This window comes from Pelophylax lessonae (genome assembly GCF_965119305.1).
Source record: "Pelophylax lessonae genome assembly, chromosome: 2".
NCBI classification, from domain to species: domain Eukaryota; kingdom Metazoa; phylum Chordata; class Amphibia; order Anura; family Ranidae; genus Pelophylax; species Pelophylax lessonae.
Window position 1 is genome coordinate 33489153 of NC_138769.1, and position 22762 is coordinate 33511914.

Sequence of the window (22762 nt, forward strand, 5' to 3'; positions counted from 1 at the left end):
TTCCGGAAAGTATTCGCAGTGCTTCACTTTTTCCACATTTTGTTGTTACAGCCTTATTCCAAAATTGATTAAATTCATTATTTTTCTTAAAATACCCCATAACGACAACATGAAATCTGACACTCAAAATTGAGTTTAGATGCATCCTGTTTCCACTGATCATCCTTAAGATGTTTCTACAACTTGATTGGAGTCCACCTGTGGTAAATTAGGCTGATTGGACATGATTTGGAAAGGCACACACCTGTCTATATAAGGTCCCACAGGTAACAGTGCATGTCAGAGCACAAACCAAGCCATAAAGTGAAAGGAATTGTCTGTAGACCTCCGAGACCGGATTGTATGGAGGCACAGATCTAGGGAAGGGTACAGAAAAACTTCTGCAGCATTGAAGGCCCAGTGGCTTCCATCATCTGTAAATGGAAGAAGTTTGGAACCACCAGGACTCTTCCTAGAGTGGGGTCGCCCGGCCAACCTGAGTGATTGGGGGAGAAGGGCCTTAGTCACGGAGGTGACTAAGAACCCGATGGTCACTCTGACAGAGCTTCAGCGTTTCTCTGTGGACAGAATAGAACCTTCCAGAAGAACAACCATCTCTACAGCACTCCACCAATCAGGACTGTATGGTAGAGTGGCCAGACAGAAGCCACTCCTCAGTAAAAGGCACATGACAGCCTGCCTGGAGTTTGCCGAAAGTCATCTGAAGGACTCTCGGACAATGAGAAACAAAACTCTCTGGTCTGATGAAACAAAGATTGAACTCTTTGGCTTGAATGGCAAGCGTCATGCTTGGAGGAAACCAGGCACCGCTCATCACCTGGCCAATATCATTCCTACAGTAAAGCATGGTGGTGGCAGCATAATGCTGCGGGGATGTTTTTCAGTGGCAGGAACTGGGAGACTAGTCAGGATCGAGGGAAAGATGAATGTAGCAATGTACAGAGACATCCTTGATGAAAACCTGCTCCAGAGCGCACTTGACCTCAGACTGGGGGGGGGGAGGTTCATCTTCCAACAGGACAACGACCCTAAGCACACAGCCAAGATAACAAAGGAGTGGCTACGGGACATCTCTTGTGAATGTCCTTGAGTGGCCCAGCCAGAGCCCAGAGTTGAACCCGATTTGAACATCTCTGGAGAGATCTGAAAATGGTTGTGTACAGATGCAAAGAAGAATGGGAGAAACTGCCCAAAAAATAGGATTTTTGTACTCATCGTGAAATCCTTTTCTCTGAGTTAACCACTTGCTTACCAGCCACCGTACTTAAACTGCGGCAGGTCGGTTCTGTCCCACGAAACGACGTACCTGTATGTTTCGCAGGACAGCTAGTGGGGGTGCACACGCCGATTGGCCACAGGGGAGCCAATGAGCGGGTTCGGTGGCTGCGATGTCCGCTGGGCACCCGCAATTGCTCCCTGTGGAGACCGACCGCCGGTTTGTGGAGGACTGCTGTTATGTAACAGATGAACACCGGGATCCTGTGTTACTCTTATTTAGGAACACAGGTCTCTGTGTTCATCCAGCAAGCCCAACCCCCACACAGTTAGAAAGCACCCCTTGGGGCATATTTACCCTTTGATTGCCCCTGGTGTTAACCCCTTCCCTGCCAGTGTCTTTAGTACAGTAACGGTGCATTTTTTCGCACTGATTACTGTAGTAATGTCACTGGTCCCCCCCCAAAAGTGTCAAAAATGGCAGGTGTCCGATCTGTCCGTCGCAGTCCCGCTAAAAATCACTGATCGCCGCCATTACTAGTTTAAAAAAATAAATAAAAATGACACAAATCTTTCCCCTAGTTTGTATACATGATCACTTTTGCGCAAACCAATCAATATACACTTATTGAGATCTTTTTTTTTTTTTACCAACAATATGTGGCAGAAAACCTATTGGCCGAAAATGATGAAAATAATTTTGATTTTTAAATTTATTTTTTTTTTCAATTGAGAATGTTTGTTTGTTTTTTTTTTTTTTTTTGTTTTTTTTCAAGAATTGTCGCTCTTTTTTTGTTTATAGCGCAAAAAAATAACCGCAGAGGTGATCAAATACCACCAAAAGAAACCTCTATGTGTGGGGAAAAAAAGGACAATTTTATTTGGGTACAGCGTCGCATGGCCATGCAATAGTCCGTTAAAGTAACACAGAGCCGTATCTCAAAAAATGGCCTGGTCATTAAGGGGGTAAAACCTTCCGGTCCAGAATTGTTTATTTGACAGACACAGCTCCATATTCTTTACCATAGGGTTATGCTGCTCTCTACAGGAGTAGTGCTGGGCAGATAACACAAAAACTTGGCTACGCCCTGTGGGCTTTCTTCAGCTGGCATAATCCCCCTCTCTGCTTAGAGATACTCAGTTTTGTAACAAGCAGTTGCAGAAGCATAAAAACTACTTGGAGGGGTGGGTGCGGTCTGTCCATGAACTTGGAGAAAAGGATTTTACAAGGATGGTACAAAAATCCTATCTTTTTTCTTCAGTTCATTCAGACACCGCTCCATATTCTTTACCATAGGGATGTCCCAAAGCAGTGCCGAGCATGAGGGGTTCAAACAACAAACCCAAGGCTAAACAAAAGCCAATCCAGGCAATCGTAGCTCAACTAAAACAGGAGCCCAACCTGAAATACACCCCCAAGAAGGATAAACGGTCCCTCTAAATGGCAGCCTGCAAAACGTTGCAGACAAAGAAGGCAACTACAGATGCCAAAGCATCCACCTTATAAAACTGTGAAAAAGTACACACTGGCGACCAAGTGGCCGCCGTGCGCCACTGACGCCTGATGACGGCCCAAGAAGCACTAAGTGCCTGAGTACAATGTGCCGTCACAGGGAAAGGGGGAACCCAACCCTTAAGCGAATAATCCTGGGTCACCGTCAGTCTGATCCATCTGGAAATAGTAGCCCCTTCCATGGCCCGTCCGTAAGCACAAAGAGTGAGTCTGACCTCCGAAAGGACTCGGCGGCTGCCAAATAGACCCAAATAGCTCAAACAACATCGAGTATGCAAGGCAAATTCCCTGGGATGAGCCGGCCTGGGACACAAGAATAGCAGCACAATGTCCCCAGTCAAATGGAAATCCGAGACCACCTTCGGGAGGAATGACGCCCGTGGTTGCAGGACCACCTATTTCTGTGAACCGCCAGATGGGGAGAACGACAGGACAAAGCTGCCATTTCTGACATCCTGCGAGCAGAGGTGATGGCCACCAAAAAAGCCACATTTGAAGAAACGACAGAACCAGGTTCAAATCCCATGGTGGCTTGCATGGACACAATCAGTGCATCTACCAGCACCTTTTTGTGCGGCGCAGCAGCCATGGAGGACTCCTCCTCACTGTCTGACGGGTTAGGGAAACATGGACTCAGACCCCTTAGGGGGTCCCATCCACAATGACCAAACCAGGTGCAAGATCTGATGAGACAGGAGAGGGAGAGGGTGGGGGGGGGGGGGGCGCATACGCTAAGCCAATGCCATTGCTACCCCTCACAGACTGAGTCCCGCAAAAAGGAGGGGCCACCGGCATGACCCCGCAAGGTGGTCCACCGCGGGTGCCCTTCCAAGGAGGCCCACAAGGGAGGCAGAAAATGGACCCCCTATGGGGGACTGTCCACCACTGATGCAAGAAGACCTGTAGACAGGTTACCCCCACAGTGCCAATAGAAAAGGCAGATGCCCCACGGTACCATGGCAGCTAAACCTGCCTGGGACCCTGTTCTCCAGGCTGAGTCGTATGTGACCTTGCGAGACGTTTAGCTCGCGGGCCAACACCTGTCCAGTGGAGCTATGTCTCAACTGACCGAGCGTGGAGCTACGGTCTGCGTGCGCTCGCTGGCCATTGCTAGAACAAAAACGGAGTACAGTATCTCTAAGCAGAGAGGGAGATTATGCCAGCGGGGGATGGCCCATGGGGCGTAGCTAAGCTTTTGTGTTGTCTTAGTCCTACTCCTGTAGAGGGCAGCATAACCCAATGGCATGGGTGTCCAACCTTTTGGCTTCTCTGGGCCACATTGAGTGTAGAGAAATTTTCTCGGGCCACATATAAAATATATACTATACTTAAGGTATATAAGTAATAAAACGCCGCTTTGCCCTTCCCGTGCTAAAGCCCACCCCCCAGCACCAATTTAACTCAACTAGTGGATGATCCCCTCTGAGGCAGCCTCTATGGCGGTGCCCCCGACTCGACTTCTTCCTCCTCAGCAAAAACAAAAATTGTCAGGGGGCAGTGGGCCGCAGGTTGGACATGCCTGCCCTATGGTAAAGAATATGGAGCTGTGGCTGTCAATGAAGATGCTTGTAGCATCATACTCAAAAAGACTTCAGGCTGTAATTGGTGCCAAAGGTGGTTCAACAAAGTATTGAGCAAAGTCTGTACTTATGTACATGGGATTTCTTATTTTTAATACATTTGCAAAGATTTCAAACAAACTTCTTTCACATTGTCATTATGGGGTATTGTTTGTAGAATTTTGAAAAATTATGAATTTAATCCATTTTGGTATCAGGCTGTAACATAACAAGATGTGGAAAAAGTGAAGCTCTTTGAATACTTTTCGGATGCACTGTGTATCCTTGTATACCAGGCCGGCCCAATGGCTAACCCCTTGGAGCTGGCTATTGTAGTCCTATCCTAAGGTGAGGACCACCAATGCTTCTCCCGGAGTGAGCTTTATTAGCCTAGTACAAGAAGTGTGTTCTTGGCAGGATCACCAGGTAAGAATAAAGAGAAAGCTAGAAAAAAAAAACAAATGCAGCCACCACATCACAACTTTTTTTTTTTAATTTACTGCTGCATGAGCTACTGAGCTCTGTATGGGCTTTTTTCATGATGGAGGCTCAAAAAGCCCAAAAGCATGTGAAATTAAGCAACATTGTGTAAATATTTGATTATATCTTTTCATGTGACAACACTGAAGAAATGTCACTTTGCTACAATGTAAAGTAGTGAGTGTACAGCTTGTATAACAGTGTACATTTGCTGTCCCCTCAAAATAACTCAACACACAGCCATTAATGTCTAAACCGCTGGCAACAAAAGTGAGTACACCCCTAAGTGAAAATGTCCAAATTGGGCCCAAAGTCAAAATTTTGTGTGGCCACCATTATTTCTCTGTCGCTCATTGACAGACGTAGTCCTCCTTGATTAATATCAACTCGGGTTATACTGCCCTCTACAGGAGTAGGACTAGACAGGAAAGAAAACGTTCTGGCCACACCTTAGGGGCAGTCCCAGAGGGTATATCCTCTCACTTCCTGCTACAGGATATCAGTTTTTTTCTGTCTAGTTAGGAGTAAGGACCTAAGTTCCTTGCTGGGATCTTTGGTCCTGGCAAGATTTTTTAGAAATACTTTTTTAGGCAGCTTTTCTTCTCCAGTATTCCTGTGAGATCTTCAAGCAAGTACGCTGAAACTGGGCGACGGGCTGGATGTTGAGATCCAGTGGTCACCCCAGTTCAGCCTACGAGCGCGTGCAGGCCATAGCTCCGCGCTGGGTCGGCCGCGACATAGTCCCACTGGACGGGGACTGACCCTGCGAGTTAAACGTCTCGCCTGGACGCCAATGACCAGTTGCAAACTGAGTCACGGCGTCCGTATTGGTCAACAGCCCCCCCACCCCGGTGGAGAGGGGTTCTGTCAGGAGTTGGCGCCCGCCTGGTTCCGGTATGGTAAGTAAAATGTTCCCCCTCTCCCCCTGTCGGGTTTGTTGGTGGACGCGGGCCCCTCTCTGGGATGGATGGACATGATCCTAGCAGGTGTCATTGATCCCCCTCTTAAGAGCTTGGTTTGGGACCTGACTATCTATAGTCACTATATGACACTATAAGGGAGATGACTGAAGTCAGTGGCAGACTGCTAAAAGGCATTACTATTAAGGTATAGAGGTATCCTACCTGACATAATGTGTATACAGGCTGATGCCTATGCCTGGATTACCGCATCCGCAGGTCGCTATCCTTCCATAAAGCCGGTCACCTCCGCAGGCCGCACAGCCTCCCACAGGCCGAGCACACACTCCCGCAGGCCGCACAGGCCAAGGACTACCTCCCGCAGGCCGCACAGGCCGAGCGCACACTCCCGCAGGCCGCACAGGCCGAGCGCACACTCCCGCAGGCCGCTGCTACTTTGCTCAAGCTGCCGCTATCCTCCACAGGCCGCCGCCATTTTCCTGCAGATCGCACGAGGCCGCCATATTGGCGTAGCCTCGTGTCTCCAGCTTGGGGGCGGCCATGTTTGAGGTGACCAAACACCTCGAGGAGTAATTGGGAGGCGCCGGAAGGCGTGTAAAGGGGCGGAGCCGCCTCCTTGGCCCGGGAAAGCAAGCCAAAGACTTCCTGTCTGTAACAGACAGTGCTGGAAGCAGGTTGATAAGAAACTTCTGTGCATCAGGTGAGCCTTGGGGTCTCTCTCTCTCTCTCTCTCTCTCTCTCTGAGGGGTCCAAGCAGGTACACTGAGGGGCGCTATTGCGCTGGGGGACTAAGTAAAAAAAAAAAAGTTTTTTCTTGCAATTAATTTTTTGTGTTTGCTGGCAAGTGTCTTGTTAATCATGAACCCTGCCACACATGTATCCCCACCTGATCCCCTCGAGATGGCCGCAGGACCCTCCAGTACCCCACTTGTGATGATGCATTATCAGCAGTTTGGAGTCTTTAGTATCCCGGGTGGAGGTAGCCTGTCAGGGACGGGGGTCAAGAAAAGCGACCCCCCCGCCTACCCCTATTTCATCTGATACTTCAGATATGGATTCTGAGCTGGTCATCGCAGCCCCTTTTCTGGGGTTGTTGTCTCAGGTACGGTCTCCTCAGACAGTGAGGAGGACGCTTCTGCCTCCGCCATAGCACAAGAAGCGTTGGTGGAGGCACTAGTTGTGTCTGTCCGGGAAACCTTAGATCTTGAGATTACACCGGCAGAGGTAGCTGAGACTGATATTCCTTTTTTGGTACTAGCAAGCCTACCAAAATGGCGAAGGGTTTCCCTTGCCCAAATGGGGTCGTCCGAAAACGAACCCCTGCTATTTCCAAACGCATTGCTAGGCGCTATCAGTTTGAGGTATCCCTCATTATAAGATGGACGGTACCACCAATAGTGGACTCACCGATTTCCAGACTAAATAAAGCCACTGTTATCCCGTTGGATTGACAGAATGGGCCCCCACCCATCTCTAGGGTGGGGGGACGTCTTCACCGGTTTCTGGATCCATGGCTTTCCAGAATCCCGGATAAAGGGGTTCGCGAGGTCATACGGTCGGGATACAAGATCGAGTTTCGATCACTTCCACCGGTGCGATTCTTCCCTTCCAATATTCGACATCCCCGGGTCGCTTAAAAAGCTTTGCGGGGGACAGCTTGATGCAACAGGGAGTGGTAGTTCCCATTCCTTGGACAGTTTCAGGGGTTCTAGTCGAACCTGTTCACAATGCCCAGGAAAAAGGGCTAGGTGCGTCCAATTCTGGTCTTGGGAGAGATGGAGTCCATCTGAACAGTGGTGGCCTCCCTGCATCAGGGGGATCTCCTTGGGTCCATAGACATTTAGGATGCCTATCTTCATATCCCCATCTTCACAGGCTGGTTCCCACCAGGACACTGAACTATCTGGGCCTAATTTTGGATACATCCTTGGCAAGAGTCTTTCTCCATGCGGAGAAACTCCAGAAGATTCAGTCAATGATTCGGATGTTGCTGTCCGTCAACTGGCTGGGACTGATGGTCGCCTCCTTAGAGGCAGTACCGTTTGCCCAGTCTCATACCCGAATTCTCCAAGAGGAGATTCTTCTCAAATGGAATCGGAATCCCGATTCCCTGGACAATCGGATCCGATTGAGCGAGGGGATCAGGGAGGCTCTGGTCTGGTGGCTCCGGTCTCCGATGCTCAGCCAGGGGAAGTCATTTCTTCTGATAAATTCCAGGTTACCGATAAATGTGTTGGAACTGAGAGCGATCAGATTTTGTCTGATTTACTGGACCGAGCAGCTCCAGGGCAGCCCAGTTCGGATCCAATCGGACTATGCCACGGTCATGACTTATGTCAATCACCAAGGGGCACCAAGAGTTCCCTGGCGGCCATAGAAGTGGCCAACATTCTTTATTGGGCGGAACAGTTGTTCCAGCCACCTCCGCGATATTCATCCCGGGGGTGGACAGGCAGATTATCTCAGCTGTCAGATTCTGGATCAAGAGGAATAGTCTCTTCATCCAGAGGTATTTCACCAGCTGTCCCTTCATTAGGGCACCCCGGATATGGATCTGTTGGCATGTCGGCTCAACAGGAAGGCGCGGAGGTTGGTAGCTCGCGCCCGCGATCCTCTAGCGGACACAGCAGACGCGCTGAGCGCCCCGTAGGGGCAGTATCAGCTACTATATGTCTTCCCCCTCTCAAGTTACTGCTGAGATTTCTCCGCAGGATAGAGGTGGAGGGAACTCCAGTTATCCTGGTAATTCCGGGCTGGCCTCGTCAAGCCGGGTACGCCGACTTGGGCACGGACGCTCCTTGGAGACTTCCTCTCAGGGAGGATCTGCGGTCTCAAGGACCGATCTTCCATCGTGCTTTACAGTCGCTGGCTTTAAATACCTGGCCATTGAGACCCAGGTACTGAAGGACAGGGGATTGTCAGCTTCAGTTATTCCTACTCTAATTAAAGCAAGGAAAGCGACTTCCAGCAAAGTCTATTATCGCACATGGAAGGCTTATATCGCGTGGTGTGAATCTTTGGGATTTCCCCCCGTACCTATTTGGTGACCCGAATTTTGGCTTTTCTGCAAAAGGGGGTTGAGCAGAAACTATCCTTGAGCACCATCAAGGGTCAGGTTTCAGCGTTAGCAATCTTCTTTCAGAAGCCGCTGGCTACTCATTCCTTGGTGCGGAATTTCATCCAGGGGGTGCAGCACTTGGCTCCGCCAGTGCGCGCACCCTTACCGCCCTGGGATCTTAATTTGGTTTTGTCGGTTCTGCAGAAACCTCCCTTTGAAAATATCAGGGAGATTCCCTTGCTTACTTTATCCCAGAAGGTGGCCTTCTTGGTGGCTATCACTTCTGCACGCAGGGTGTCAGAACTGGCTGCATTATCATGCCATTCCCCATATCTAGTGGTTCATAGGGATAAGGTAGTTCTTCATCCGAAGCCATCCTTTCTTCCTAAGGTGGTTTCAGATTTTCATCTGAATGAAGATATTGTGCTACCTTCCTTGTGTCCTAAGCCCAATCATCCTCGGGAATGTGCGTTGCATTCCTTGGATGTAGTTTGGGCAATCAGGGTATACCTGAAGACTACGGAATCGTTCCGTAAAACTGATTCACTTTTTGTGATCACGGATGGCCCCAGAAAGGGGTTGCCTGCATCTGCCGCCACTATCTCCAAATGGATTAGACAGACGGTGGTACAGGCTTATTCTATTAAGGGTCGGAATCCTCCGTTCCCTGTTAAGGCGCACTCCACTCGAGCGCTCAGTACTTCCTGGGCCTACCTGGTCGTCGGTACATACCTTTACAAAATTTTATAAAGTTGATGTGATGGCATCGGCGGATGCCTCTTTTGGCCGCAAGGTTTTGCAGGCCGCAATTTGAGGAGACCGGTGGTCTACCTCGAGGGTTTTTTTCCGTTGGAATTTCAGTTGAGTCTCATCTTTTGATTGATAAGCCTTTAAAACTTCTAGTTGGCACCAGTTGGGCCTTCTAGATTGGATTTTGATTTCCATTTTCCCACCCCTCATTTGTGGCACTGCTTTGGGACGTCCCGAGTTGATATTAATCAAGGAGGACTACGTCTGTCAATGAGCGACAGAGAAAAATGGATTTTTGTAAGATCTTACCGTAAAATCCTTTTCTCTTAAGCTCATTGACAGACGTAGTACCCGCCCCTCTGTTTTTGAGTTGGGTTGGGTTAAATTCTCTAAACACTGCTTTGTGACATAACTGATATCCTGTAGCAGGAAGTGAGAGGATATACCCTCTGGGACTGCCCCTAAGGTGTGGCCAGAACGTTTTCTTTCCTGTCTAGTCCTACTCCTGTAGAGGGCAGTATAACCCAAGTTGATATTAATCAAGGAGGACTACGTCTGTCAATGAGCTTAAGAGAAAAGGATTTTACGGTAAGATCTTACGAAAATCAATTTTTTCCAGCACTGCCTTAACCCTCTTGGGCATGGAGTTCATCAGAGCTTCACAGGTTGCCACTGGAGTCCTCTTCCACTCCTCCATGACGACATCACAGAGCTGGTGGATGTTAGAGACCTTTCGCTCCTCCTCCATCTTCTCTTTGAGGATGCCCCACAGATGCTCAATAGGGTTTAGGTCTGAAGACATGATTGGCCAGTCCATCACCTTTACCCTCAGCTTCTTTAGCAAGGCAGTGGTCTTCTCTGAGGTGTGTTTGGGGTCGTTATGTTGGAATACTGCCCTGCAGCCCAGTCTCTGAAGGGAGGGGATCATGCTCTGCTTCAGTATGTCACAGTACATGTTGGCATTCATGGTTCCCTCAATGAACTGTAGCTCCCCAGTGCCGGCATCACTCATGCAGCCCCAGACCATGACACTCCCACCACCATGCTTGACTGTAGACAATACACACTTGTCTTTGTACTCCACACCTGGTTGCCGCCACACACACTTGACACCATCTGAACCAAATAAGCTTGTCTTGGTCTCATCAGACCACAGGACATGGTTCCAGTAATCCATGTCCTTAGTCTGCTTTTATTCAGAAAACTGTTTGTGGGCTTTCTTCTGCATCATCTTTAGAAGAGGCTTCCTTCTGGGATGACAGCCATGCAGACCAATTTTATGCAGTGTGCGGCGTATGGTCTGAGCACTGACAGGCTGACCCCCCACCCCTTCAACCTCTGCAGCAATGCTGGCAGCACTCATACGTCTATTTCCCAAAGACAAACTCTGGATATGACGCTGAGCATGTGCACTCAACTTCCTTGGTCGACCATGGCGAGGCCTGTTCTGAGTGGAACCTGTCCTGTTAAACCGCTGTATGGTCTTGGCCACCGTGCTGCAGCTCAATTTTGTTGCCAGTGGTTTAGACATTAATGGCTGTGTGTTGAGTTATTTTGAGGGGACAGCAAATTTACACTTATACAAGCTGTACATTCACTACTTTACATTGTAGCAAAGTGTCATTTCTTCAGTGTTGTCACATGAAAAGATATAATAAAATATTTATAAAATGTAAGCGGTGTACTCACTTTTGTGAGATACTGTATATAGACTGCATGTATCTGTATGTATATGTATGTATGTATGTGTAATATACAGTGGGTACGGAAAGTATTCAGACCCCCTTAAATTTTTCACTCTGTTATATTGCAGCTATTTGCTAAAATCATTTAGGTTCATTCTTCTTCCTCATGAATGTACACATAGCACCCCATACTGACAGAAAAACACAGAATTGTTGACATTGTTGCAGATTTATTAAAAAAGAAAAACTGAAATATCACATGGTCCTAAGTATTCAGACCCTTTGCTGTGACACTCGTATATTTCCATTTCTTCTGATCATCCTTGAGATAGTTCTACACCTTCATTTGAGTTGTTTGATTATACTGATTGGACTTGATTAGGAAAGCCACACACCTGTCTATATACACCTGTCTATATAAGACCTTCCAGATCACAATGCGTGTCAGAGCAAATGAGAATCATGAGGTCAAAGGAACTGCCTGAAGAGCTCAGAGACAGAATTGTGGCAAGGCACAGATCTGGCCAAGGTTACAAAAAGATTTCTGCTGCACTTAAGGTTCCTAAGAGCACAGTGGCCACCATAATCCTCAAATGGGAAGACGTTTGGGATGACCAGAACCCTTCCTAGAGCTGGCCGTCCGGCCAAACTGAGCTATCGGGGGAGAAGAGCCTTGGTGAGAGAGGTAAAGAAGAACCCAAAGATCACTGTGGCTGAGCTCCAGAGATGCAGTCAGGAGATGGGAGAAAGTTGTAGAAAGTCAACCATCACTGCAGCCCTCCACCAGTCAGGGCTTTATGCCAGAGTGGCCCGACGGAAGCCTCTCCTCAGTGTAAGACACATGAAAGCAAAATTATTCAGCCCCCTTAAGTTAATACTTTGTAGCGCCACCTTTTGCTGCGATTACAGCAGTAAGTCGCTTGGGGTATGTCTCTATCAGTTTTGCACATCGAGAGACTGAAATTTTTGCCCATTCCTCCTTGCAAAACAGCTCGAGCTCAGTGAGGTTGGATGGAGAGCGTTTGTGAACAGCAGTTTTCAGTTCTTTCCACAGATTCTCGATTGGATTCAGGTCTGGACTTTGACTTGGCCATTCTAACACCTGAATATGTTTATTTGTGAACCATTCCATTGTAGATTTTGTTTTATGTTTTGGATCATTGTCTTGTTGGAAGACAAATCTCCGTCCCAGTCTCAGGTCTTTTGCAGACTCCATCAGGTTTTCTTCCAGAATGGTCCTGTATTTGGCTCCATCCATCTTCCCATCAATTTTAACCATCTTCCCTGTCCCTGCTGAAGAAAAGTAGGCCCAAACCATGATGCTGCCACCACCATGTTTGACAGTGGGGATGGTGTGTTCAGGGTGATGAGCTGTGTTGCTTTTACGCCAAACATAACGTTTTGCATTGTTGCCAAAAGGTTCGATTTTTGGTTTCATCTGAGCAGAGCACCTTCTTCCACATGTTTGGTGTCTCCCAGGTGGCTTGTGACAAACTTTAAAGGACACTTTTTATGGATATCTTTAAGAAATGGCTTTCTTCTTGCCACTCTTCCATAAAGGCCAGATTTGTGCAGTATACGACTGATTGTTGTCCTATGGACAGAGTCTCCCACCTCAGCTGTAGATCTCTGCAGTTCATCCAGAGTGATCATGGGCCTCTTGGCTGCATCTCTGATCAGTCTTCTCCTTGTATGAGCTGAAAGTTTAGAGGGACGGCCAGATCTTCGTAGATTTGCAGTGGTCTGATACTCCTTCCATTTCAATATTATCACTTGCACAGTGCTCCTTGGGATGTTTAAAGCTTGGGAAATCTTTTTGTATCCAAATCCGGCTTTAAACTTCTCCACAACAGTATCTCAGACCTGCCTGGTGTGTTCCTTGTTCTTCATGATGCTCTCTGCGCTTTAAACGGACCTCTGAGACTATCACAGTGCAGGTGCATTTATACGGAGACTTGATTACACTCAGGTGGATTCTATTTATCATCATTAGTCATTTGGGTCAACATTGGATCATTCAGAGATCCTCACTGAACTTCTGGAGAGAGTTTGCTGCACTGAAAGTAAAGGGGCTGAATAATTTTGTACGCCCAATTTTTCAGTTTATTTGTTAAAGTTTGAAATATCCAATAAATTTCGTTCCACTTCATGATTGTGTCCCACATGTTGTTGATTCTTCACAAAAAATGACAGTTGATTCTTCACAAAAAATGACAGTTGATTCTTCACAAAAAATGACAGTTGATTCTTCACAAAAAATGACAGTTGATTCTTCACAAAAAATGACAAGTTTTATTTCTTTATTTGAAGCCTGAAATGTGGCAAAAGGTCGCAAAGTTCAAGGGGGCCGAATACTTTCGCAAGGCACTGTATGTGTGTGTGTGTGTGTATGTATATGTATGTGTGTGTGTGTGTGTGTGTGTATATGTGTATATATGTATATATATATATATATATATATATATATATATATATATATATATATATATATATATATATATCTCCAGATTTTCTGCTACAGGGCGGCTGCACTGTGCAGAATCACGTATAGACGTAGCAGAATGCATATTGGCCAAAATTTTATAAAGCAATTTTATTTTTAACATTTTTATTGGTTGTGTTTTATAGCAGAAAGCAAAAAATACTTTTTTGTTTTCAAATTTGTCGGTCTTTTTTTGTTTATAGCATAAAAAGAAAAACTGCAGAGGTGATCAAAAACCACCAAAAGAAAGCTTTATTTATGGGAAAAAATGACATAAATTTTATTTGGGTACAGCATTGCATGACCGCGCAATTGTCAGTTAAAGTAATGCAGTGCCTCGCCACATCACTATTGATCGCAATTCACACAAATATGCGGCCTCTTGGCGCCAAGAGGCCACATAAATGCTTGCGGACAGTGCCAAGGTGTTAATTTCAGTATATTCATCCATCTCCCATACATCATTCTTTGCTTTCAAGAAAACTATTTTCATATAAAATCTTCCAGTTTTCAGTGGCAGAACAGATCATTTGAAACTCACGGCGATCAGCTTCAGTTAATTCTGGGCATTTGGCCAAATTAGCATCTTCTACCTTATCGAAGTTCACAAGACGGCCAAGAAACTTTGCATTCCAGAGTCAACTTAAAGCATAGTTCCACCCACAAGTGGAACTTCCGCTTTAGGTAATCCTAACCCCCCACACGTGCCACATTTTGGCATGTCCTTTTTTTGGGGGGGGGGGGGGGGGGAGCGTGTACCACCTAGTTTTGACAGGTACCCGCTCCCACTTCTGCTCAGAGTGCCACGGCACCCCAAGCGTAAATTATCCCCCCCCCCTGCCTCCCTGCAATCGGCGCGTCATTAACTCATCACATGTAATAACGGCATAGGTGGCCAGTTAGCAGTATATACCAGTCAAAGGAGCAGGGACAGAGAGAGCAGCAGGTGAAGTGGCAGAAGAGGATATATGATGCCTGGCAGTGTGGGTGGCTTGCTGAGCTGCTGGCTCCCTGTTGTGGGTCGGTGGCTGACGCCTGGCAGTTTGGGTAGCTTGCTGGCACCCTGTTGTGGAGTGGCTGGCTGCTGTCACCCTGTTGTGGGTCGGTGGCTGATGCCTGGCAGTGTGGGTGGCTTGGTGGCACCCTGTTGTGGGGTGACTGGTTGCTGTCACCCTGTTGTTGGTCGGTGGCTGACGCCTGGCAGTGTGGCTGGCTTGGTGTCACCCTGTTGTGGGTGGCTGGCTTGGTGTCACCCTGTTGTGGGTGGCTGGCTTGGTGTCACCCTGTTGTGGGTGGCTGGCTGGCTTGGTGTCACCCTGTCGTGGGTAGCTGGCTCTGGAACACTATGGTGGGTAGCTGGCTGGCTTGGGGTCACCCTGTTGTGGGTGACTGGCTTGGTGTCACCCTGTTGGGGGTGGTTGGCTTGCTGGAACACTGTGGTGGGTGGCTGGCTTGGGGTCACCCTGTTGTGGGTGGCTGGCTGGCTCTGGAACACTATGGTGGGTGGGTGGCTGGCTTGGGGTCACCCTGTTGTGGATGACTGGCTTGGTGTCACCCTGTTGTGGGTGGTTGGCTTGCTGGAACACTGTGGTGGGTGGCTTGCTTGGTGTCACCCTGTTGTGGGTGGCTGGCTTGGTGTCACCCTGTTGTGGGTGGCTGGCTTGGTGTCACCCTGTTGTGGGTGACTGGCTTGCTGGAACACTGTGGTGGGTGGCTGGCTTGCTGGAACACTGTGGTGGGTGGCTGGCTTGCTGGAACACTGTGGTGGGTGGCTGGCTTGCTGGAACACTGTGGTGGGTGGTTGGCTTGGTGTCACCCTGTGGTGGGTGGTTGGCTTGGTGTCACCCTGTGGTGGGTGGCTGGCTTGGTGTCACCCTGTGGTGGGTGGCTGGCTTGCTGGAAATCTGTGGTGGGTGGCTGGCTTGGGGTCACCCTGTTGTGGGTGGCTTGCTGGAACACTGTGATGGGTGGCTGGCTTGGGGTCACCCTGTTGTGGGTGACTGGCTTGCTGGAACACTGGTGGGTGGCTGGCTTGGTGTCACCCTGTTGTGTGTGGTTGGCTTGCTGGAACACTGTGGTGGGTGGGTGGTTGGCTTGGTGTCACCCTGTTGTGTGTGGTTGGCTTGCTGGAACACTGTGGTGGGTGGCTGGCTTGGTGTCACCCTGTTGTGGGTGGCTGGCTGGCTGGAACACTGTGGTGGGTGCGTGGCTGGCTTGCTGGAACACTGTGGTGGGTGGGTGGGTGGCTGGCTTGCTGAAACACTGTTGTGGGTGGGTGGCTGGCTTGCTGGAACACTGTGGTGGGTGGCTTGCTGGAACACTGTGGTGGGTGGCTGGCTGGCTTGCTGGAACACTGGTGGGTGGCTGGCTAGCTTGCAAGAACACTGTGGTGGGTGGCTGGCTTGGTGTCACTCACCCTGGCCTGTTGTGGGTGGCTGGCTTGGTGTCATCTGGGTGGCTGGTTTGCTGGCACCCTGTTGTGGGGTGGGTGGCTAGCTGCTGGCACCCTGTTGTGGGGTGGGTGGCTGGATGCTGGCCTGGCACCCTGTTCTGTTGTGGGTCGGATGACTGGCGGCTGGCACCCTGTGGTGGGTGGCTGAGGCCAGGGTCTGTGGTTGGATGGCTGGCACCATGAGCACTGTGACCGGACTGCAGCTGGCTGCACACAAGGCTGTCCAAGGCGTGGGAGGCGGTCTTAGAAGGCAGAACATGTGCAGCTCCCAGTGAAATAACGTCACGTATGTGCCGCGCAGGCGTGGGAGGCAGTCTTAGAAGGCAGGACGTGTGCAGCGCAACATACGCAATGACGTCACGAAAATACCAGTAACCTCAGAGGCCGATACAGATAAATCTGGGAAAGTGCATATCGGCCCCCGATATATCTGTGTTGCCGATAATTGGTCGATCCCTAACGCACTGTGCTCACTGCCTGGTACAATTGAGCTACAATGGAACACATTACCCAGTCCATACCAGTATAGATATCCAGCATGAGGTTTTTCTCCATTGAGATCTGATTTGTTTTCAAAGTGTTCCTTTTATTTTTTTGAGCTTTGTGTGTATAGTATAAAGTGATCCAAAAAAAGAAATGAAAGGGACAGTCTAAAAATAAAATAAGAAAATGGAACCCCCCCCCCCCCATTCCCTTATTAAAGCGGACGCATTTGTAAGTTGCGCAAGCATATGTTAACGTGTGTGCGCACCACGCATTAGGTATCGCCGCGAACGTTACAGCGAAAGCAGTAATTCTACTACTAGATCCCCCCTGTAACTCTAAACAGGTAACCTGTAAACATTTTTAAAGCGTCCCCTGTGGAGTTTTTTTAAGTACCGCAGTTTGTCACCATTCCAGGAGTGTGTGCAATTTTAATGCAGGACATGTTGGGTATCTGTTTACTCGGTGTAACATCATCTTTTTTTATTTGGCAAACAAATTGGGGTGTATATATTTTAGTTAACAAACAAAAAAAAGGTATTTTTTTTTACCAAAAAGTTGCATTTGGAAAACCGCTGCGCAAATACCATGTAAAAAGAAAAAAAAAATTCAACGATTGCCATTTTTTCCCAATGGTCTCTGCCTAGAAAAAATAAAAGTATAATGTCAGCCAGAAAAAGTTTGGTCTTCAAGTGATTAATGTATGCATTTAGTTGTATGTCTGCCATTCAGCTTTAACCCCTTCCTGGTGTCCCTTTATGCCCAGCGTGCAAGGACAGACTTCCCGATTAGGTCACCTCTGTGATCGGCAGTTGGCTAGCCCTCGCCTTTCCCTGAGGGATACTGCAGTAAGACATTCATCCTTGGTGATCATTTGGCCAAGCGGTTGGTGAATTGACCTTGCTTGGTATCTACAGGAGAGAAGCAGGTGTGACTCTGCAATAAAGTTTCCTAAAATTCTTGCAATTCATGGGGAATAAAAACGGTGTCGCTTTAACTGCTCATTTAAAAAGATAATAAACTCTTTTATTTTCTGTGTTGCTGTGACGAATCCCAGTAAGAGTAATAATGTTGCGGTCTGGTCTCCTTCTCTCGCACGTGGCGTCTGCTGCCGCGGCTTGTAATGATCCGTGAAATAGTTACCGCTGTTATTACTGCAGAAGACAGATTTTCTTCCATTTACTCGCTAAGCGCTGCATTTATCTTGCCAGGCCGGGAACGCCACGTTTAATCGGGCGAAGCTTCTGAATATTGGCGTCCGGGAAGCCCTGCGCTACGACGACTGGGACTGTCTGATCCTGCACGACGTGGACCTGGTGCCCGAGAATGACTACAACCTGTACGTCTGTGACAACTACCCCAAACACATGTCCAGCGCCATGGACAAGTTCCAGTACAGGTATGGACTTCTGTTCTCATAAGCCTCTGCGGCAGAGGAGCTTACACTCTATGCCTCTACTGCAGACAAACAAGCATCCATCAGGTTTAATTACAAAGAAGGCAACTTACAAATACTAATATTGCTCATAGTGTACATAGGCTTTTGCAGGATTCTGTTTTACTGTCCTGTTGCATCCATCAGTGTGCTCCTTCTCTTTCATTGCCCAATCACATGCATCTGTGTACTTCTTCTCTTTTATTGCTCAATCACATCCATTGGTGGTGTTCTTCTCTTTCACTGTCCAATCACATCTATCAGTGTGCTGCTGCTCTTTCATTGTCCAATCACATCCATCGGTGTGCTGCTTCTCTCCCTTTGTTCAATTCCATGCATCAGTGCGCTGCTTCTCTTTCACTGTCCAATCACATCCATCAGTGCGCTGCTTCTCTTTCACTGTCCAATCACATCCATCAGTGCGCTGCTTCTCTCTCACTGTCCAATCACATCCATCAGTGCGCTGCTTCTTTCACTGTCCAATCGCATACATCAGTGCGCTGCTTCTCTTTCACTGTCCAATCACATCCATCATTGCGCTGCTTCTCTTTCACTGCCCAATCACATCCATCAGTGCGCAGCTTCTCTTTCACTGCCCAATCACATCCATCAGTGCGCTGCTTCTTTCACTGGACAATCGCATCCATCAGTGCGCTGCTTCTCTTTTACTGTCCAATCACATACATTAGTGCGCTGCTTCTCTTTCACTGTCCAATCACATCCATCAGTGCGCAGCTTCTCTTTTACTGTCCAATCACATCCATCAGTGCGCAGCTTCTCTTTCACTGTCCAATCACATCCATCATTGCGCTGCTTCCCTTTCACTGTCCAATCACATCCATCATTGCGCTGCTTCCCTTTCACTGTCCAATCACATCCATCATTGCGCTGCTTCCCTTTCACTGTCCAATCACATCCATCAGTGTGCTGCTTCTCTTTTACTGTCCAATCACATCCATCAGTGTGCTGCTTCTCTTTTACTGTCCAATCACATCCATCAGTGTGCTGCTTCTCTTTTACTGTCCAATCACATCCATCAGTGCGCTGCTTCTCTTTTACTGTCCAATCACATCCATCAGTGCGCTGCTTCTCTTTTACTGTCCAATCACATCCATCAGTGGGCTGCTTCTCTTTTACTGTCCAATCACATTCATCAGTGCGCTGCTTCTCTTTTACTGTCCAATCACATCCATCAGTGCGCTGCTTCTCTTTCATTGTCCATTTACATCCATCAATCAGCTGCTTCTCTCTTGTCTTATCACATCAATCAGTGTGCTGCTTCTCTTTCATTGTCCAATCACATGCGTCAGTGTGCTACTACTCTCTTATTGTCCAATCACATCCATCAGTGTGCTGCTTCTCTCTTATTGTCCAATCACATCCATCAGTGGGCTGCTTCTCTATCATTGTCCAATCACATCTATCAGTGTGCTGCTTCTCTCTCACTGTCCAATCACATCCATCAGTGCGCTGCTTCTCTTTCACTGTCCAATCACATCCATCATTGCGCTGCTTCTCTTTCACTGTCCAATCACATCCATCATTGCGCTGCTTCTCTTTCACTGTCCAATCACATCCATCAGTGTGCAGCTTCTCTTTCACTGTCCAATCACATCCATCATTGCGCTGCTTCTCTTTCACTGTCCAATCACATCCATCAGTGCGCAGCTTCTCTTTCACTGTCCAATCACATCCATCAGTGCGCAGCTTCACTTTTACTGTCCAATCACATCCATCATTGCGTTGCTTCTCTTTCACTGTCCAATCACATCCATCATTGCGTTGCTTCTCTTTCACTGTCCAATCACATCCATCATTGCGCTGCTTCTCTTTCACTGTCCAATCACATCCATCAGTGTGCTGATTCTCTCTTATTGTCCAATCACATCCATCAGTGTGCTACTACTCTCTTATTGTCCAATCACATGCATCAGTGAGCTACTACTCTCTTATTGTCCAATCACATCCATCAGTGTGCTGCTTCTCTCTTATTGTCCAATCACATCCATCAGTGTGCTGCTTCTCTATCATTGTCCAATCACATCTATCAGTGTGCTGCTTCTCTATCATTCTCCAATCACATCTATCAGTGTGCAGTTTCGCTTTCCTTGTACAGCAGGTAGGCAGAACAGATTTCCAGATTGAATGATCATTGTGATTGGCTGCCATATTATTGGGATCCTGTCATGCTGATCCTAACTGGAGTATGGGAGCAGTCTGTGACAACTCAGTCCCTGTGCTGCTGATCTCCTGCAGCCTTTTGGAATGGCAGGGCAATGGTTTTCTGATGGTCCCAGCAGTGTATACTGAAATGGCCACTGGTATGACAGATGACAATACAGGATGCACAACTGTGAGACAGGAACAGCCAATAACTGGAAGTGCCTGATTCAAGGACCTTCACATCAGGACTACCAAGTATTGTAATAAATGTTACGATTTTAAAATGTTGAAAATCCCTTTTGAAATTCCGGTAGTATATTCTGGCATATAAAAGATTTCAGTGTTTTGAATTTACATGTGCAAATTTCCTTCAACTGCAATCCTGTTAAAGTTGTTTTATTGGCATTTCAGCAATACAAGAAAGAGCCATTGTACACAGTTGTGTTCAGACTTCCAATGCATTTTAGTTACTGTGTGCCGCTAGCATATTACCTAATCAGTGTGTGCCCTCTAGTGGACATTTTGTGTATTTCAAATATCTGGGGAAAAAAGGTTACTTTAATCAGTATAGTAAGAAGTACCTAATAGAAAGTCCCTATGATTAAGCTCCGGGGGGGGGGGGGGGGGGGTGAAACAAAATGCGTTGGAAGCATAGCCTGGCAGGGATCCAGGCTCAGACTGCTATTCATTTTACCACAGCGGGTCTGTCTTGATGTGCGGCCTCCAGGATACTGTTTGCCTACCTAATGCAAAGTGTTTGAAAGTTTAGGTGGTTTTTCTTCCATTCCTGTGCCTTCCTTTTTCTTTCTTTACTTCTCCTTTACTGTTCTCTTTTTTTTTTTTTTCCTATCCTTTACCCTTCTCCAGAGGTGTAACTAGAACCTTCAGGGCCCCAGTGCAAGAAACCATGAAGGGCCCCCCTTACCCCCGGCCTTTCCACTGATCCCAGGGCCCTTTACTCCAGTCGACCATTATCCTGCTGTCTTAGACCCCACCCCTCCTACCACCCCCCACCATGGCAAAATGCCTGGGTCCATTTACAAATTTGACCTTTGCTACCCCAGTAGTCCTACCAATGGTGGTGTTAGGTTTTTTTTTTTTTTTAACATTGTTTTCCGTTTTATACACTTTTGTCTTTTTTACATTTTTTTTTAGAAGCCCCATTAGGGGGCTTTGGTGAGATATCAGGGGTCTAAACAGACCTCCAATGTTTCACCTTTGAGATAGAGAAAGAAGATTGAGCTCACTTTCAGTCTCAGCAGCACAGAATGAATGAACAGGAATAGCTCTGTACCGAGGCTTCCTATTCATTCACAAACTGAACTATAGTAAAGACAGTACCGACCACTGACTCTGTCCAATCAGAAAGGGTAGAGTCCGGGAAATTACGTATTTACTGACCCCTTACCCGCTCTCCATTATGGCACATTGCCCACAGCTGCCAAAGGGAGAGGGAAGGGGGGAACAGAGAGCACACTGGGGAGCCAGGGGAAAGCAGGACCTAGAGAAGAGGGGCAGGGGTGGCATATAAAGGAACTGATTCCCTCTATTTTCCTCCTGCTGTCGCTGAATGCCCATGGGAGGGAGAGGAGGAGAAGCAGGCTTTCAACGGCTGCAAAAGGAAAATGGACGGCATCAGTTCTTCTATATGCCACCCCTCTTGTCCAGGTGTACAGGGGAGCCGCATGGGACCAGGTCGCAAATGCTACCCCTGTGACCCCTATAGGGTACGCCCCTGCCCTTTCCCCTCATTCCCATTTTATTTGTCATACCTCTCTTTTACATTTTTACATGCTTTTACTTACACATGCTCCCCATCTATCTCTTTATTTCTGCTCCTCACCTTTTCCACCTTCTTTCACTCTTCTAACTGCTGTCCACATCTTCCTTTCTTTTAACTGTTACCATTTTTACCTCTCCTTTTCATCTTTAGCCTTACTATTCTTTTATCCTTTCTCCACCTTTTTTTTTTTATCCTTGCTTATTTGTTTACCCCTTCCTCTTGTTTCTTTTATTTGCCCCACTCCTTCCTTCCTTCCTTCTCTCTCGTCAATTTCCCCCCTTATCTGCCTTCCCTGAATCTGTCTCCTCTATATTCCCTGTCCTTCCTTTACTGCCTTTCAACATTCTGTTGCCTCTCGCCTCTATTCTAACTTCCAATTTGTTCCCTCTCCCCTCTCTGTTCTTCCCTCTACTCTGCTCTCTCCTCCCTCTTTCTGTCTCCTCTCCCCTCTCTCGTTCATTTCCTCTTCTCCCTGCTTTCTCTCCCTCTCCCTGCTTTCTCTCCTCTTTCTGTTTCCTCTCCCCTGTCTGGCTTCTCCCCTCTCCTCTTTCTGCTTCCTCTCCCCCTTCTGTTTTCTTCCCTTTCCTCTCCCCATGTCTCCTCCCTCTTTTCTCTTCCTCCCCCTCTTCTGTTTTTCTCCCTGTCATTTTTGGTTCCTCTTCCCCCTCTGTTTTCCTCTCCCTAAATTTCTCCTCCCCACGTTTCTCTACTTCTTCTCTTTCCTCTAGTTCCTAACCTTTCTTCTCCTTCTCCCCCCCCCCCCCTCCATTTCTTCTCCCTCTCT

General features: G+C 47.6%; 1 protein-coding gene across 1 annotated transcript in view; it reads left to right on the top strand.

The window, feature by feature from the left end:
• LOC309545414 (beta-1,4-galactosyltransferase 3-like) overlaps positions 1–22762 on the top strand; it is a 169839-nt gene that overhangs the window by 108740 nt on the left and 38337 nt on the right. The window contains exon 4 of the mRNA XM_082244600.1: positions 17809–17996. Coding sequence (XP_082100726.1) covers positions 17809–17996 — 188 coding nt within the window. The remainder of the gene's footprint in view (positions 1–17808; positions 17997–22762) is intronic.